Genomic DNA, 16,426 nt, shown 5'->3' with positions numbered 1-16,426 from the left:
GTGTCAAAGCCCACAAGACATAATTGTTGTTTTGTATAGTCAGTGGTCATTTTAATTTTTAAAAAATTTTATGGAGGTATAGTTGACTTAATTGTACATATCTAAAACATACAAATTAAGTTTTGCCCTATGTGAACACACCCATGAAACTGTCAGCACTCATCCGTGTATATATCCTCTGGTACTGTTGTTTCTACCATCTCATCGCCTAGAAAATTAAGACAGTTTATTGCAATTGTGTTTTGTTTTGTAACTGCTAGGAATGGAGGTAGTGCTAGAGAATTTTCATGGTTTCTGTACTGCTGTTTTAAAATTCCTTAATTTTAGAACTCAGTTTAAAAAATTGTTTATCACCTGTCTTAAGCTACTTATGCTCTCTCAGGTCCCCGTCAGTCTAAAAATGTAGTGCATCTTTTAACATTCTCATACATGTGACTAGTATGGCATTTGAGCTTTACTAGGACTTCCTCAGAGAAGGCAGTGGCACCCCACTCCAGTACTTTTGCCTGGAGGATCCCATGGACGGAGGAGCCTGGTGGGCTGCAGTCCATGGGGTCGCTAGGAGTTGGACACAACTGAGCAACTTCACTTTCACTTTTCACTTTCCTGCATTGGAGAAGGAAATGGCAACCCGCTCCAGTGTTCTTGCCTGGAGAATCCCAGGGACGGGAAGCCTGGTGGGCTGCTGTCTATGGGGTCGCACAGAGTCGGACACGACTGAAGCGACAGCAGCAGCAGCAGCAGCAGCAGGACTTCCCTGGTGGCTCAGCAGTAAAGAATCCCCCTGCCGATACAGGAGATGTGGGTTTGATCCCTGGGTCAGGAAGATCCCCTGGAGAAGAAAATGGCAACACACTCCATTATTCTTGTCTGAGAAATCCCATGGACAGAGAAACCATGGCAGGTAGTAATCCGTGGGGGTCACAAAAAGAGATGGAAATGACTTAGGAATTAAAACAAGTGTCTAGAAACCATTGATTTCTCCTATTTCCTACCTCTTAGAAGTAACAGCAGAAAAATTTAAAGGCTTTTCCATTCTGATTGAGTCTGTATCTTAGTAATTGTGATTCCTAAAAGTGAGATCAGCATACATTTCTACTCAGTTTCTTATTTTGAGACTCTGAATACTAATTTTTTATGATATGTGTGAGAATATACCCTTAGGTCATAGTAAAGAGATATATATATATATATATGGTTTTTTTTTTTTTTTGGTGTACACTCTGAGTTTTGCTTTTAATTGTATTAGCTTACAGAAAATTTTCAAATGTGGGATTATAAATACTCCTTCTAGCCATGAATCTAATAGTTTTAGCCTTTAAGAGTGATTTAAATTTAATTTTCTTTTACTAAATACTATAAGATCCTTACAATATAAAGTAACTTGAATGACTATTTTCAAAATTGGAATTTTGCACATTCTAATTTTTTTTCTAGACTGCATCTACAATAATACTGACATTTATTAAGAGTTTACTCTTTTATGCATTTGAGTTGTCTCACTTAGTCCTTAAAATCACTCTGTGTGGTAGAAATTATTATCCCTATATAACAGATAAGAAATAAGGCACGGGGAATTGATGCACCTTGCAAACTCAACAGCCAGTTAAATAGCTTTGGGGTTTAAACCAGGCAGTATACATCTGGAACCTAGCCTCTTAACCAATATGAACGTTGTCATGATTAGTTTCTTTTTTCTAATGCTGGAAAAGAATTACATGAACCAAAATGTTCTCCCTAAATAACTGTAAGATTTTTACAGCTGGGCTAAAGGGCCCACCGCGACTAAGTTTGAAGGTGAAGTTAATTTTTGTTTTCATTCTTTTAGCTGATATAGCCCAGAGATATAGGATAAGTAAATACCCAACCCTCAAGTTGTTTCGTAATGGGATGATGATGAAGAGAGAATACAGGGGTCAGCGATCAGTGAAAGCACTTGCAGATTACATCAGGCAACAAAAAAGTGACCCCATTCAAGAACTTCATGACTTGGCAGAAATCACCACTCCTGACGTAAGTCATTGACTTTTGCTGGATCAAATGAGCATAGCCTGCTTGATTCATGTAAAGAGATTCTTAGGAAACCAGAGAATCTATAGACATTTTCTTATAGTTCACTGCAGTGGATTTTGATGTATACATATACATAACAAGTTGAATTTTTCTTGAATTAATTCTCAAAGGGAATGCTAATGTTTTACTGTGCCTTTGAATAAAATGTATAAAGCAATAAAGTTGCACTAATTCAGTTTAACTGAGGGCAAAGGGTAGCCTGAATTACGAAGAAATAGAAGTTAATGTCAGGCACACACAACCATAGTTTCCTTTTTCTGCTTAGTGGCAACCCTCAGGGTCTCTGCTCTCATTACTCCTGTAGCAGCAATTTGTATAAATTTTAGTATCCTCTGACCTAACCACCCTTAATGATACATTAACAAGGTCTTTTTCTTTGTACACCAAGAAGTGTTTTAAAAGCAAACAAAAACAATTAAGTTTGGGCTTCAGATTGTCATTGCTAAATTGTCATTGCAACTTGATTCTTACCCTGCTTACAAATGAACAGGTTAGCCAACTCATTTCATGGATGCTGTTAGAAGACATAAGGCTCCCGGTCAGAGACAACAGTTTGCTTGCTCACATCACAGCGAACAGCGTGAGCATGGTTGCATTTGTTTCCTTGTCCCCCAAGTCCTATGGAGGTGAAGGAGGGCCAGATGGATCCCTGCTCACGCAGGGGGTTGTGACAGGAGAACTCTAGGCTTGGGAAACATCTGTCTCAGAGCCAGCAGTAAGCCTGCTCTCTGTCCTGGAGAGAGACATCACCTCATACTTCAGCCTCGCTCCCTATAAGCACAACCTTAGGAGATGACCTGTATCAAGAATGGTCAGACTCTTGGATCTTGGGTATACCTAAATGTGTAGAAGTGTGAGAGATCCATGATGGAGTCTCTGCCAACAGCCACAGATTACAAATTGATGTATTATTTTAACACACCTTAGAATTAGTCATCTTATTTAGGAAAAAAACTGTCACCGATTAAACAGTTATTATTTCTTGAAATTTTAAAATGTTATTGGGAAATTATTACATTAGATGATAGTTCAGACTGTTTTCAACCTAATGTAATCTTTAATAGTTTTCGATTAGGTGTTAAAAGCCGGTTACACTTCATTTGGAGATAACTGAACAGCAGCTAGGTAAATGAAATAAAATGTTTCTTAAAGAACTACATATGTTTATAAAGTAATTACATACTTTATTTTACAGCGCAGCAAAAGAAATATCATTGGATATTTTGAGCAGAAGGATTCAGAAAACTATAGAGTTTTTGAAAGAGTAGCAAATATTTTGCATGATGATTGTGCCTTCCTAGCTGCATTTGGGTAAGTAGCCTAATTGGTACAGTGTGTTGGTGGTTGGGTCAGCTCAGCTGCCTTGTTAAATTCTTGTTGTGTGTGGTGGTTTTTTGAAGATGACCTCTCATAAAGATTATCTCAGTCCTCTTAAAGTCACTGACAAGTTTTTATGCCTATCTCTGACCTCTCTTTCTAGGAGTTTAAAAGTCTGTTAATTATTCTTTCTGTACTATATTTTTCAAAATGTAGGTAAGAGGAAAAGGATGGACCAACTTTGCTTCTGTCTTTTCCCTGCCTCAGAGGAACATGGTCATTCCACAGCTAATTTCTCCACTAGTGTCCCTTCAGTTGTCCCTTCAAAATCCTCTGGGACTTTGATGCATCAGTTATCCTTGCTTTCTCATGTTTTCAGTCTGACCCTTTTAATGGACTGTTTTCCTTTTCCAAAAGCATGATTCTCTCATTCCTAATCTGTCTCTTCTGTCTCTTGAACTATTAACTCATCTTCTTTTCATTCTTAAATTTTTTTCAAAGATTCGTTATGCTTGACTACCCTGAATTTCTCATACTCTAATGGTTCAAATATGTTAACCTCCTGAAAACTTCTACCTTCATTACCCTAAAGAAATCTCTCTGCATAGTCACAAAGTGACTTATTAATTAGCAAATCCAGTGGTCTTTTTTCCAATCTTAGTTCTCTACAATTTCTCTGAAGGATGTGACCCTGAACTACCCTGTCCTTCTTCTGCTATGTCTGTACTTTACCTTGAATCTCCCTGGTTTGATCCTTACATTTCTGATTTCCCTGGCTTTATCTTCTTTTTTTTTCCTTTCTCTTTCAAAATAGAATCATTCTTATGGTTCTGTCCTTGAGTCTCTTCTCACTGAAAATTATCCCCACCATCCTTTGCTGTTTTGCGATACTCTCTGTTTTCTTTGACCTGTAACTGATGAGATTCAATTGCAGTACCTTGACTAGTACAGTTGTAGTCTTGAGTAGAGCCCAGATTTCAGGCATAGTATTTCCTCTCCAGTTTGTGACCTTTTCCCTTATTTTAAATGCTTCTGTAGGTTTTGTATGTGTGTTCTATTGTAAACATTATCAGTGTTTTATGAGGATGGTTGTACAGAGTAAATAATGAAGGAACTTCTCCCTTATGTTTTTTGCAGTACTGTTCCCAGCTATGCAGGCCCCTCACTATTCCTCTAACACTGCAAGCACACTTCATAGCAGAGCGTTCATCGTTATTGTCTCTATCCAAAGGGCTTTGTCCAGATATCACCTCAGTTACTAGAAACAATCTGGGGTCAAAAACAGCCATTTACTGCCAAAACTTCTAATCCAAAAGATAACATACTCAATCACAAAAACAGCTAACTAAAATGTCCCTTTAAAAAAAATCTGCCTTTTACTAAACTTTTCCTTCAAATGTATGCTTTTCTTGGTGTTGCATAATCTTATAAGTAGGAAAGATGGAAAAGTATGTATTTCAAGTTACAGTTCATATGTTGCAAAACAACTAGCATGTTTGCTAAGCGTGCTTGCTCAGTCATGTCTAAATCTTTGTGACCCCATGGACTGTAGCCAGCCAGGCTCCTCTGTCCATGGGATTTCCCAGGCAAGAATACTGGAGTAGGTTGCCATTTCTTATTCCAGGGGATCTTCCCAACCCAGGGATCAAACCCGCATCTTTTGCATCTCCTTAGCAGGCAGATTCTTTACCACTGTGCCACCTGGGATACTTTAGACATATTACTGCTATTATTTTTCTTAAAAAATATTATCACTGTTTCTCTTTTTCTGTTAGGGTTGTTTCAAAACCAGAAAGATACAGTGGAGACAACATAGTCTATAAGCCACCAGGGGTAAGTTGCTATTTCTTAGTGTGTATAATTTAAAATGTAAATATATGTATACTATAATTTGTAGTTTTGTACATGTTAATATTCCCAGATTCATAAAGTTTTAGTATTGGAAGAAATCTTAAGACATAGTTTTGTCCTAATCCAAACCTTTCAAAGTAAAGATGAAGACACAAGCCTAAAGTCACACAGGCATTTAGTGGCAGAGCTGGGACTAGAGACCCCCTGACTCCCAGGCCTTTCCCACTTCTATTTCACCTTCAGTCTGGGACTCACATTCAAAACAATGCTTCAGAGGTCTGTGGTCATCACTCTAGCTTGAATGAGACTAGCCAAACTCCCACGTCTCCTGGTGTATTAGTTCACCTGGTACTTGCCAGATACTAAGGATCGCTACTGCTGCTACTGCTAAGTCGCTTCAGTCGTGTCCGACTCTGTGCGACCCCCATAGACAGCAGCCCACCAGGCTCCGCCGTCCCTGGGATTCTCCAGGCAAGAACACTTCAGTGGGTTGCCATTTCCTTCTCCAATGCATGAAAGTGAAAAGTGAAAGTGGAGTTGCTCAGTCGTGTCCAACTCTTAGCGACCCCCATGGACTGCAGCCTACCAGGCTCCTCCATCCATGGGATTTTCCAGGCAAGAGTACAGGAGTGGGGTGCCATTGCCTTCTCCAGACAGCTAGGTTGTTTTTAACCCTTGGCTAAGAAGTTAAGTGTATCTAAACTTAGAAGTAGCTGTTTAGGCCCAGGTGATGGTAACCACAAATAAGAAAGGCAAAAGTCACAGTTATTATTACCCCAAATTGACCTAACAGTCTGAAAAAGCTGGCTTAAAACTCAGCATTCAAAAAGCTAAGATCATGGCATCTGGTCCCACCACTTCATGGCAAATAGATGGGGGAAAGCTGGAAGCAGTGACAGATTTTCCTTTCTTGGGCTCCAAAATCACTGCGGATAGTGACTGTAGCCATGAAATTAAAAGACGCTTGCTCCTTGGAAGAAAAACTGTGACAAACCTAGAAAATGTATTAAAAAGCAGAGACATCATTTTGCCAACAAAGGTCCGTATATTCAGAGCTGTGGTTTTTCCAGTAGTCATATATGGGTGTGAGATTTGGACTGTAAAGAAGGCTGAGTGCTGAAGAATTAATGTTTTGAATTGTGGTGCTAGAGACGACTTTTGAGAGTCCCTTGGACGGCACGGAGATCAAACTAGTCAATCCTAAAGGAAATCAGTTCTGACTCCTTATTGGAAGGACTGATGCTGAAGCAAAGCTCCAATGCTTTGGCCACCTGATTCAAAGAGCCGAATCATTGAAAAAGACCCTGATGCTGGGAAAGATGGATGACGGGGGATGACAGAGGATGAAATGGTTTGATAGCATCACTGACTCACTGGACACGAACTTGAGCGAACTCTGAGAAATAGTGAAGGATAGGGATGTCTGGCATGTTGCAGTCCACAGGGGTCACAAAAAGACAGACACGACTTAGTGACTGAACAACAAAATACATACATACATATCTACATAGGTTTATATAGATATGTATGTATGTATAACTGAGTTACTTTGCTATACAGAAGAAATTAACACAGCATTGTAAATGAACTATGTGTGTGAAAGTCACTCAGTTGTGTCCAGCTCTTTGTGACCCCATGGACTCTACAGTCCATGGAATTCTCCAGGCCAGAATACTGGAGTGGGTAGCCTATCCTTTCTCCAGTGGATCTTCCCAACCCAGGAATCAAACCAGGGTCTCCAGTTATCAGGGAAGCCCATAAATCAACTATACTGCACTAAAATAATACAATCAGCTACCTTCCTAGGTGTAAAACTCTGGGAAAGTTTGTGAGCTTCTCTGTGCTTTAGTTTGTTCATTAGTAAAAACAGCCATGATAATACTAGTACCTGCTTTATGGGGATGTTTTGAGGATTAACTGAGTCAACACATACAAGGTGCTTAAAACACATACAAGGTGATAAAACAATGCTTGGTCACAGTAGTTGGCTTAGGAAATGTTAGCAATTTATCATCATTTTAGGCACTTCATAGGTACTGATTTTGAGTGAATCTGGAAACAGGTAACAGCAGTTAATTTTAGTTTAGATTTGTGTAGTATCATGTATTTTTCAAGGCTTTTTCACTGGAAGTCTCCAAATTTTCTTCTGACATTTTTGAAGGGAGAGATAGCTCAATTAAATCATTAGGATAATTCTTTTCCCAACACCTGCCGGCTATTGATAAAGATCCTGATAAGCATTTACTTGATGCAAATCCAAGGGAAAGCAGAAGGCTTAGGCATCACAGCTTAGATAATCAGGTCCCTCATAATCATAGTTAGCAGCTTATTACCATCAGTAGTCCTCTTTCTCAGAAGTTCCATGATTTTTTGCTTTTTTTATATCCCGTATAGATTTCTGAGCTCATAGATGGCTTTAAGAATGCAGTTTTGCTAGCACAGGTTAGATGTTTACTTTTTTCTTTGTTTTTGTAACAGCATTCTGCTCCAGATATGGTGTACTTGGGATCTATGACAAATTTTGATGGGACTTACAATTGGATTCAAGATAAATGCGTTCCTCTTGTCAGAGAAATAACATTTGAAAATGGAGAGGTATGGCTTTCTAGTGTATGTTGCTATATTTAATTAAGATTTCCGAAAGAGCAAGCTTCTTCTACCCATCTTACTGTTTTCACACAGAACTTGTTGTTACAGTGAACACATCATAGCTCTTTCCATACAGGCCAGTGGTCCACTTCTGCTGTCCCAGAATCCCACTGTTGTATTTCCTAAAGTAGCAGTGTTTCATGACCACCTTGAAAATGAGTTTGAAGGTGATTCTGATCCCACCCTTGGTTGAAGATTCTTATTTAAGGAGATGGCTTTAGAAGCAATGTTCTGCAGATTTTAGTTACAATTAACTTATATACAGTGAATAATCCTTTGCTTTGAAAAGGTCTTTCTGATTCCTCTTCTAAAAGAATGAAACTGTGTTCTCTTTCCATTGTTAAATAATGAAAGCAATTATTATTACCATGCAACTGTCCTCAGTGATCCCATGTGCCTGAAATAAAGCCCATCTCCAATTCTTAACAACTCCCATAAAAACCTAGGAGGTTGGAAGAGCAAATACAAAGAGCTGTGTCTGTTTTTAAAAAGACATCTCTGTTTTTTACTGTATTTGAAACATAGCTTTCATTTCATTTTACTCCTTCACTTTCAAAACCCACAGCCTAAGAATGTAATTTAAAAAAAATTTTTTTTTTAAGTTAAAACTTTCAATATGTATATATGCTTCAAAAGAATTATAAGTACATAGCTCAGGTATTAAATATACAACTCAAGAAATTATCACAGAGTAAACACTCGCATGTAATTCCCACCAAGTCAAAGGTTGGCAATTCTGTAAAAAGTCAGTGAGTATTTTAAGGCTCTGCAGCTCATACAGTCTGTGTTGCAGCTATTCAACTTGCAGCCTTAGACAGTACATAAATAAGTGTGGTTGTGTTGCAGTAAAGCTTGCTTGCTTGGTTATTGTCTTAGTTTTTATCAAGTGAACATCCTTTCTACTTTCTCAGTTCCCTGGACTTCAGGTATGTTTATCTGAATTAATTAACATTTTTATTGTAGCAGCTCATTTAGACCTTAGAGACTCAGAAAGATCTAGTAACCTGTCAAGATTATTCGCCTGCTTGGGCAGTTCTTACAGGGTTAGTTTCAAAACAGTTTAAAGGTACAGACCTGGAAAATCTTGAACAATTAAACAGAGGTCTGTCCTTCCACCCCAGCCCTGCCTCTTGTCCTATAGTAGTTGGCACATTTAATGAAATTCTTTAGACTTGTTACATTTTGTAACCAATTACCCACAAATCCTTTAAAATATGAGGAAAGATTTGTTAACCTGTAATTCTGGTTGTCTTGCTCTCTTTCTCCTGAATTCTTGACTTCCTCCTTATAAAGAATATATTGGTACAGATGTGGACATGGGTACATTGGAAGCTCTAGTAGGTTAAACTACCAGCTACTAAGTTAATGTATGTAAATTAGTTTAGCAAACTAATTCACATATTTTCAAACTACTAATTTATTACTTCTCTCTTAACAGTTGTTAGTTCACCTGTATTTGTAGGATTTCTTTTGTTTTAACAAAAAATTTTGTTTAGTTACAAAATTAGTAATTTTATTACTAATAAAGTAATATATTTGTTTCTACTTTTAACTTCTTAGCTCTTAAATTTTCTAAAAAGTAACATGCCACATGTGAGGCACTGAGAAAATGTTCTGAGAGTTCAGAACAGATTCAAGGTGTTTTTATGTTTGTATATGCACAACGCATATATATATAAACATACACATGTAAGTGGAAGTATTTGTTAATAATGTTGATAAATTGTATATTGATTGAAAACTGGCTATATTATGGGGTTTTTGTCTTTTGCTCTGTATCACACTTTTCAGCTGTTGGTAGGTCTCATCTAAGTGGAGTGGTTTTTGCAATAAACCTTAGAATAAATGTAAGTTTGCAAATCAGTTAGATTTATTTATTGCTGTACACTCAGTTTTTCAGTGTTATCTGTGAAGAGTGTTTATCCTCTCATAAAAATCAACATTTTGAAAAAGAACAGCACAGTTCTTCCTTTAGTCAGCTCATTTTTTAAATACCATGGCTTCATCCAGCACTAGGTCACAGGTCAGTCCAGTGGCTACCTTAAGGCAGGTCAGGTCCCACGGGACAGCAGGACATGGGGCCATTCTCAGGGGCTCCTTCTGCCACTGAGGCATTTATTTACCCCACTGGTCTCTTTTCCTGGAATGTTGCAGCTGCTTTATGTTAAATGGGCTGAGGTTAAAATTGTTCCTACCTAGAAAATAGCTAGAGCTGAATGGAGAGGCCTGATAATTCTCACTGAATACTTCTCTATACAGGAACTGACAGAAGAAGGACTGCCTTTTCTCATACTCTTCCACATGAAAGAAGATACAGAAAGTTTAGAAATATTCCAGAATGAAGTAGCCCGACAATTAATAAGTGAAAAAGGTAGACAGATTAAGGTGTTTATATCCTTCTTTTCTCTGTTTTTTTTTTTTTACTTTCCCCCCTTTCCATTACATTAATATTGACATAAGCATATTTGGATTAAAAACTTATTTTAACTCAACTCCTAAAATTACATGAAAATATGGGGAAGGGAGCTATGAGTAGAGATAATGCAAAGCGGTAGCTTGGGGCTGGTGCACTGGGACGACCCAGAGGGAGGGTATGGGGAGGGAGGAGGGAGGAGGGTTCAGGATGGGGAACACAGGTATACCTGTGGCGGATTCATTTTGATATTTGGCATAACTAATACTGTAAAGTTTAAAAATAAAATTAAAAAAAAAACACAATTTTTTTAGCTCTTTAAAATCAAGTAGCATGAAAAGTGGGGTCATGGGTGGACAGTGTGTTTTAGGCACTTTCTTCCAGCACCTTGATGCTTGTCTAGTCCTTTTCTAATAGTTCCAGAGATATTGCTGAGAGGACTTACACAGCCTGATTAACATTTACTGTATTTCTAAATGAAAGTAAGTTGAGTAGTTCTCTGCAGACTTCTCCAAAGCATCAAAAGGGAATTTGCGTTATCACCAGCTTTTCCTCTGTAATTGGAGAAGTCAAACAAAATAGACTGAAGGTTTTGTATAGAGCCATGCCCATATCAGTCTCTGTAAATATTTTGGGAGTTGCATTAGATTAAAAATCAACCAGTAGGGACTGGAAGGGCATCCTTGATGAAATGATGTTCCCATTGGAACAGACCAGGATAATCTGCAGGGCAAATGACTGCCCAGAAAAATTTAAAATTCGCTATTGCATTTCTAAAGAAATTATACTCTCTGCCTTAAAGTGTTGTAATATTTAGGTTTTAGTCTTTGTGGTCTGTATTACTCTAAAGCATGTTGGGGAGTTTTTAGTATATCACTTTTTATGAACTTGCAAACTTATGAAAATATAATAAAGAATATTCTAATCTACCTCTCCAAATTCTATTTCTTTTTAAGGTACAATAAACTTTTTACATGCTGACTGTGACAAATTTAGACATCCTCTTCTGCACATACAGAAAACTCCAGCAGATTGCCCTGTAATAGCTATCGACAGCTTTAGGCACATGTATGTGTTTGGAGACTTCAGGGATGTATTGTAAGTATTCATTTTGGTTTTTTAAAATTACTGATATGTGTCTCAAAAATGAACTTAAAATGATTGTTTGGATATTTTAAATAATCCTATGTTGAAACAGTAATGCTTTGTTATTTGGAAGGAAGAGTTTTATTTTGTTGTTTTTTTTTTTAACTCCAGAGTGTAGTATGAATGACTATGGGGAATTTCCCTGGTGGTTCCATGGTTAGGACTTGGTGCTTTCACTGCTGTGGCCCTGGGTTCAGTTCCTGGTCAGGGAACTAAGGTCCCACGAGCTGAGCAGCATAACCAAGGAATAAAAAGAAAATGCTAAATGACGAGAATTATAATATATCCCTATAGAAATGCCAGCATTAGATGATCTTAAATGCTTGGGAATTAATTTTTGAAAGAAAATGTTTGACCTATGAGAAATTTGTTTTGAATTGAATTTAGTCTTTGTCAGCACATCAAGGGAGTAAGTAAAGAAAATGAATAATATTGATGCTCATTTGTGACTGTGTATCAGAATGTTAGTGGTATTTAAGACCAGAAGATGGCTATGACAAGGCATTTATAAAGGCATACAGCTAAGAACCTTTCCAAGAACAGATATGCTTTCTGACTGTGTTCTCACAGTGTTAATAAACATAAACCTAGTAACTACCACAGATACTACTATTTATATCAGCTTTCTGAGATGTTAGATACAACAGTTAAAGTGGAAATGTTTCTTCGTATATGAAAAATTTAAGCAATACAGGTATTAATTCAAAATAGACCTTTTCTTTTCAAAATTAATTTAAATATCACCCATTTTAATGTTTAAAGATTAAATTTCAGTTTGAGGGTGATTTGAAGTCCTATTGCAGAATGGATTACCTCACTCACTTCTAAATATTTTAATAGAGATATGGTTGTTTGCTAGAAGAAGATTCTCAGTCCTCACATAGAGGAGGTCTCCATTTGGGGTCCTCCCTCAGGCAAATCATGGGGTCGCAGAGTCGGACACGACCAAGCGACTTTCTCTTTCACTTTCAGGCAAGTCACTTCTCTTTACTTGTTCCTTTACACTTAACATGTGGTTGGTGGTACAACCTCCCTAATGAGATTGTTATAAAAATGAGTGAGAGATGATGATTGTGTTATGAACCATTAAGTACTTAAAAATATTAGTTGTTTTTATTTTACCCCAGCAATCCCCCTCCTGTCCACTCATATTCAGCCCACAGTGTCTGTACTTGTTCCTCCCAGCATCACCTTTCTCCAAGCCCCGTCTCCTCTCGTCCATGAAAAACTAATCCAGAACATTAGGTCCTACCTTAGACATTAACATCTCCAGAAATCTTGAATCAGTGCCCCTCTGCTGAACCCTGTCAGAGCACCTACCACATTATAAAACCCAATTGTCTATTCCCAGCTTATCTCCTTTTTCTACCTGGTTGTGAGTTCTTGGACTAAACTGGGGATCCAGTCTTAGTAAAGTTTTTATATTATATATAAACCATTGGTTTATATTATACAACTGTCATATAGAAGACCCAGATAAATATTCAGTGAGTTAATATGCTAAGTGGTATTCGTCCGAGTGTAGGTAAAGTGAAAACATCTAAATTGCTGAGCATTATGTGAGCATTGACTATTGTGCTAGACATAAATGTCTTAGCTGGTTGTGTATCCTTTTCCTCTTACTTCATTGGCTTGCCTCCAGAGGCTGTAAACTCTAAAAGAACAGACCTTTTAGGAGAGGGGGCAGCTGTCATAGTGGTTGAGTTCACTTCAAGAGCTTCCAGGCAGTGACAGTGTTTGGTATTAAAATGCTGCCCTCTTCATGGGTTATTTGCATGAAGTTTTATATTTTCCTACCTCTGGTAGTGGGCAAATCTTGGGTTGATGATTTACTTCTTCCTTTCACTGTAAATTTCCAGCCCTAATTATGAAGTCTTTTAGCCGAAGTCAAGAGGATGCTAACTCAGGTTAGGTTTACTAGTCAGAAACCAAACTAGGCCCAACTTTGGTTTTTATTCCCAGGAACATTGTTACACATGAAGGAAAACCTGTGACAAATTTCACCATGGCTATCTTTTAAGTTTTCTCCTCCAGTTCTGAAGTCAGATTTAAAACACTCTAGCCTTTCCAATCCCATCTTGGTGTCTGTTAGAGTACCCAAACTTAAGATCAGTGGTCATATTGTTTATCACATGACCCAATCCCCCTATCCTCCAGCCACAGTTCACTGAACCAAGAGATGGGCATGTTACCAAGAAAAGCTAATTTATCAGCTGGCAGCACTCTCTCTGCTTGTGCCCTGGTGCAAAAAGACACTGAGTCAGTAAAATTCCCCAAAGAAACATGGAAATGGGAAATGATCCTTTCCCATCCTGCAAGTGTTGAGTCCTGTGAGCAGGGAGGGAGATAAGAGAAGTGATTATATTTGAAGCTCTGAAACAAATTACTTTTAATTTCTCCCTTAGGTGCCTGATTTCCCCTCCTAGGCACTGTTTCCTCTAATATTTTTTTAATTATAAGGAGGCACATGCTGTGTGAGCTACAGACTGAGCCTATGTGAATAGATGTTAGTGTTAAAAAATAAAAGACATGCAGCAAAGTGAATCTGACACATTTAATGGCTTGTGTAACTGTTATTGTGCTGCATGGTAATTAAGGCTTAAATGATAAGCCGTTTCCATAAATTACTGTAATTACTATTACTTTTACTTAGTAACTCAGCAGTTCTGGAGTCAACTGGTGGAAGTATGTGGTGGTAAGGAGAGAGAAAGCAGATTTATGATGCACAGTCTCCTCCCATGCTAAAGGCAGGCATTGCAGCCTGGTGCGGGGAACTGCTAACCAGTGTTCTGTTCATCTCTTATCTCAGAGAACCTGAGGTTTAGGGATGTAACATAACCATCAGGGCCACACCACTAATCACTGGCAGGGCTAGAAGTCATGTCAGAGTATACTGAACCCCCAAACCTCAAGCTCCTAACACTTGATACCAAAACAGTTACATTTTCAGTACATAAAAAAGCAGTGTAAGTGTGAATGTGAAAGATGTTTGAAGAGGCACTGTTTGTTAATACCTGAATCACACATCTCTGAATCCTTAGTTGTTTTATATCTATTTATCTATCTACCTATCTATCTATCTATCTATCTATATATATATATGTAGTTTGACCAGATTGATTTCTTGCCAAAGGTAAAGGAAAAGATTTTATATGGAGGTGGAATTGGGGGAAGTTTTGAAGCCTAAGCACATAGGGGCAGGCCTAGGAAATGTTCGCCAGCCCTGAAAGAAGAGAATAAATGATGGGGTCTAGTGTAAAGACTGTTGAAGGGCTTTCTGGAGAAACTTACCTTCTAAAAATTGTGGCCTGCAAATCCCCACCATCTGTTCCTTTGCTCAGGGGTTCTTACGTAAGCTCCCACCAGAGCCCCAGTAACGGGAAAAAGCAGCAGGATGTCAGATCACTCCTAGGGAAATGAACAAGTTACTCTAAGGCTAAGGAGTTCCCCAATTCTGGGATCTAGGTCGTTTATTTCAAATCACTGCATCACTGAAAATTATGATCATAATTCCTTAAACTACTCAGGGGGCATGGTTGTGGTGAGGAGCTGAGCGAGGCAACGTGAAACTGAAACTACAGGGGTGGGTATCTCCCTAATTTAGCAGTTTGGTTGCTGCTGTGATGAACTAGCCTGTCTCCTTCAACTTAGAGGGAACAAACCAGGAATTGAATGAGATGATAAAGAACTTGGAGGGATAGGTAAAAGAAATGTTTACCCTTGTAACCCTGACAACCTGGTTTCGTTCTTCATTATCTAGGGGTTCTTTTTTTTTTTTTTAAACCCAAGTCAGGTTTTTGATTGAAAAAAAAAAACAAGGTGCTGCAAAATCTCTTATGTGTGTGTATAGTTTTATTTATGGTTGTGCTGGGTCTTCACTGCTGTGCCAGCTTTTGTCCAGCTATGGTGACTGGGGGCTACTCTTCATTGCAGTGCACAGGCTTCCCATTGCAGCGGCTTCTCTTGTTGCCAAGCACGGACTTTAGGGTGTAAGGGCTTCAGTAGTTGCAGCACACGGGCTCGACAGTTGTGGCTCATAGACTCGAGCACAGGTTCAGTTATTGTCACATACAGGCTTAGTTGCTTCGAGGAATGTGGGATCTTGGACCAGGGATCGAACCCATGTCTCCTGCGCTGGCAGGCAGATTTTTTACCCTGAGAATCTTTTTAAAAGGCAAATATTTAGTTTTCATCATCTCTTGCTATACTAAGTGCTTTGTGGTGGCATTAGTAGATGTTCATTAAATGCTTTTAATTTGCTTTTAGTTTCATCACTTGTTATAAGATTAAGAGTTTGACTATTCTGAATGTATATATCTGGAATATATCCTAATATTTATCAGTTACTCATCTGCCCTATTCTCTACCTCTCCTATTCATCTCTGTAGTTTTAATTCTCTGAGTGTGTCTATCAGCCACTGGGCTGATACATATACAGTGGTCCAGGTCCCTAAATACCATTTTTATATTCCTATAACATACTTTTTGTACACCTGATCTTGCTATGTAGTATTTATAAGTACTTTACTTTTCAGATCATTCCAATATATTTTTACCTTATTTGGTTTTGCCAGCAAAACAGACATCAAGCACTGACAGAGCCAGGCACTGTACCAGCCCTACTTTATACTTTTATATGTGTTCTCAGTTAATCTATAACAAGTTTAGAAGGTAGATATTATTTCTACTTTATAATCAATAAGTTAAGCTCTGCAAGATTTAGAAACTTCACTGAAGTGGAGTCACTAAAGAGGCAATGGAGTACAGTGGTTACGTGCAGACTCTGGACCCAGTCTGCTATCTATTAGTTCTATCACCCTGGGCAGTTTCCTAAGACCTTTATGCCTCTGTTTCCTCATCGTGAAACAGGAATGATAATAATTTTACCTAGTTAACAGAGTTGTTGTGAGTATTAAATGAATGTGTATAACTCTTAGAACAGTGTCTGATACATGGCTAGTGTTTAGTAGGGTAGCT

At 38.2% G+C, this 16,426-nt stretch overlaps 1 protein-coding gene across 4 annotated transcripts in view; it reads left to right on the top strand.

Annotated features, from left to right (window-relative positions):
• Positions 1–16,426, top strand: part of ERP44 (endoplasmic reticulum protein 44) — a 94,969-nt gene that overhangs the window by 70,949 nt on the left and 7,594 nt on the right. For all 4 annotated transcript variants that reach the window (XM_055578655.1, XM_055578653.1, XM_055578654.1 and 1 more), the window contains 6 exons: positions 1,829–2,013; positions 3,269–3,384; positions 5,166–5,223; positions 7,720–7,836; positions 10,150–10,261; positions 11,260–11,401. In XM_055578655.1, coding sequence (XP_055434630.1) covers positions 1,829–2,013; positions 3,269–3,384; positions 5,166–5,223; positions 7,720–7,836; positions 10,150–10,261; positions 11,260–11,401 — 730 coding nt within the window. The remainder of the gene's footprint in view (positions 1–1,828; positions 2,014–3,268; positions 3,385–5,165; positions 5,224–7,719; positions 7,837–10,149; positions 10,262–11,259; positions 11,402–16,426) is intronic.

This window comes from Bubalus kerabau, chromosome 4, assembly GCF_029407905.1.
Source record: "Bubalus kerabau isolate K-KA32 ecotype Philippines breed swamp buffalo chromosome 4, PCC_UOA_SB_1v2, whole genome shotgun sequence".
Lineage (NCBI taxonomy): Eukaryota > Metazoa > Chordata > Mammalia > Artiodactyla > Bovidae > Bubalus > Bubalus kerabau.
The sequence above is the reverse complement of the archived record's forward strand: the minus strand, read 5'-3'. Positions and strand labels throughout refer to the sequence as shown.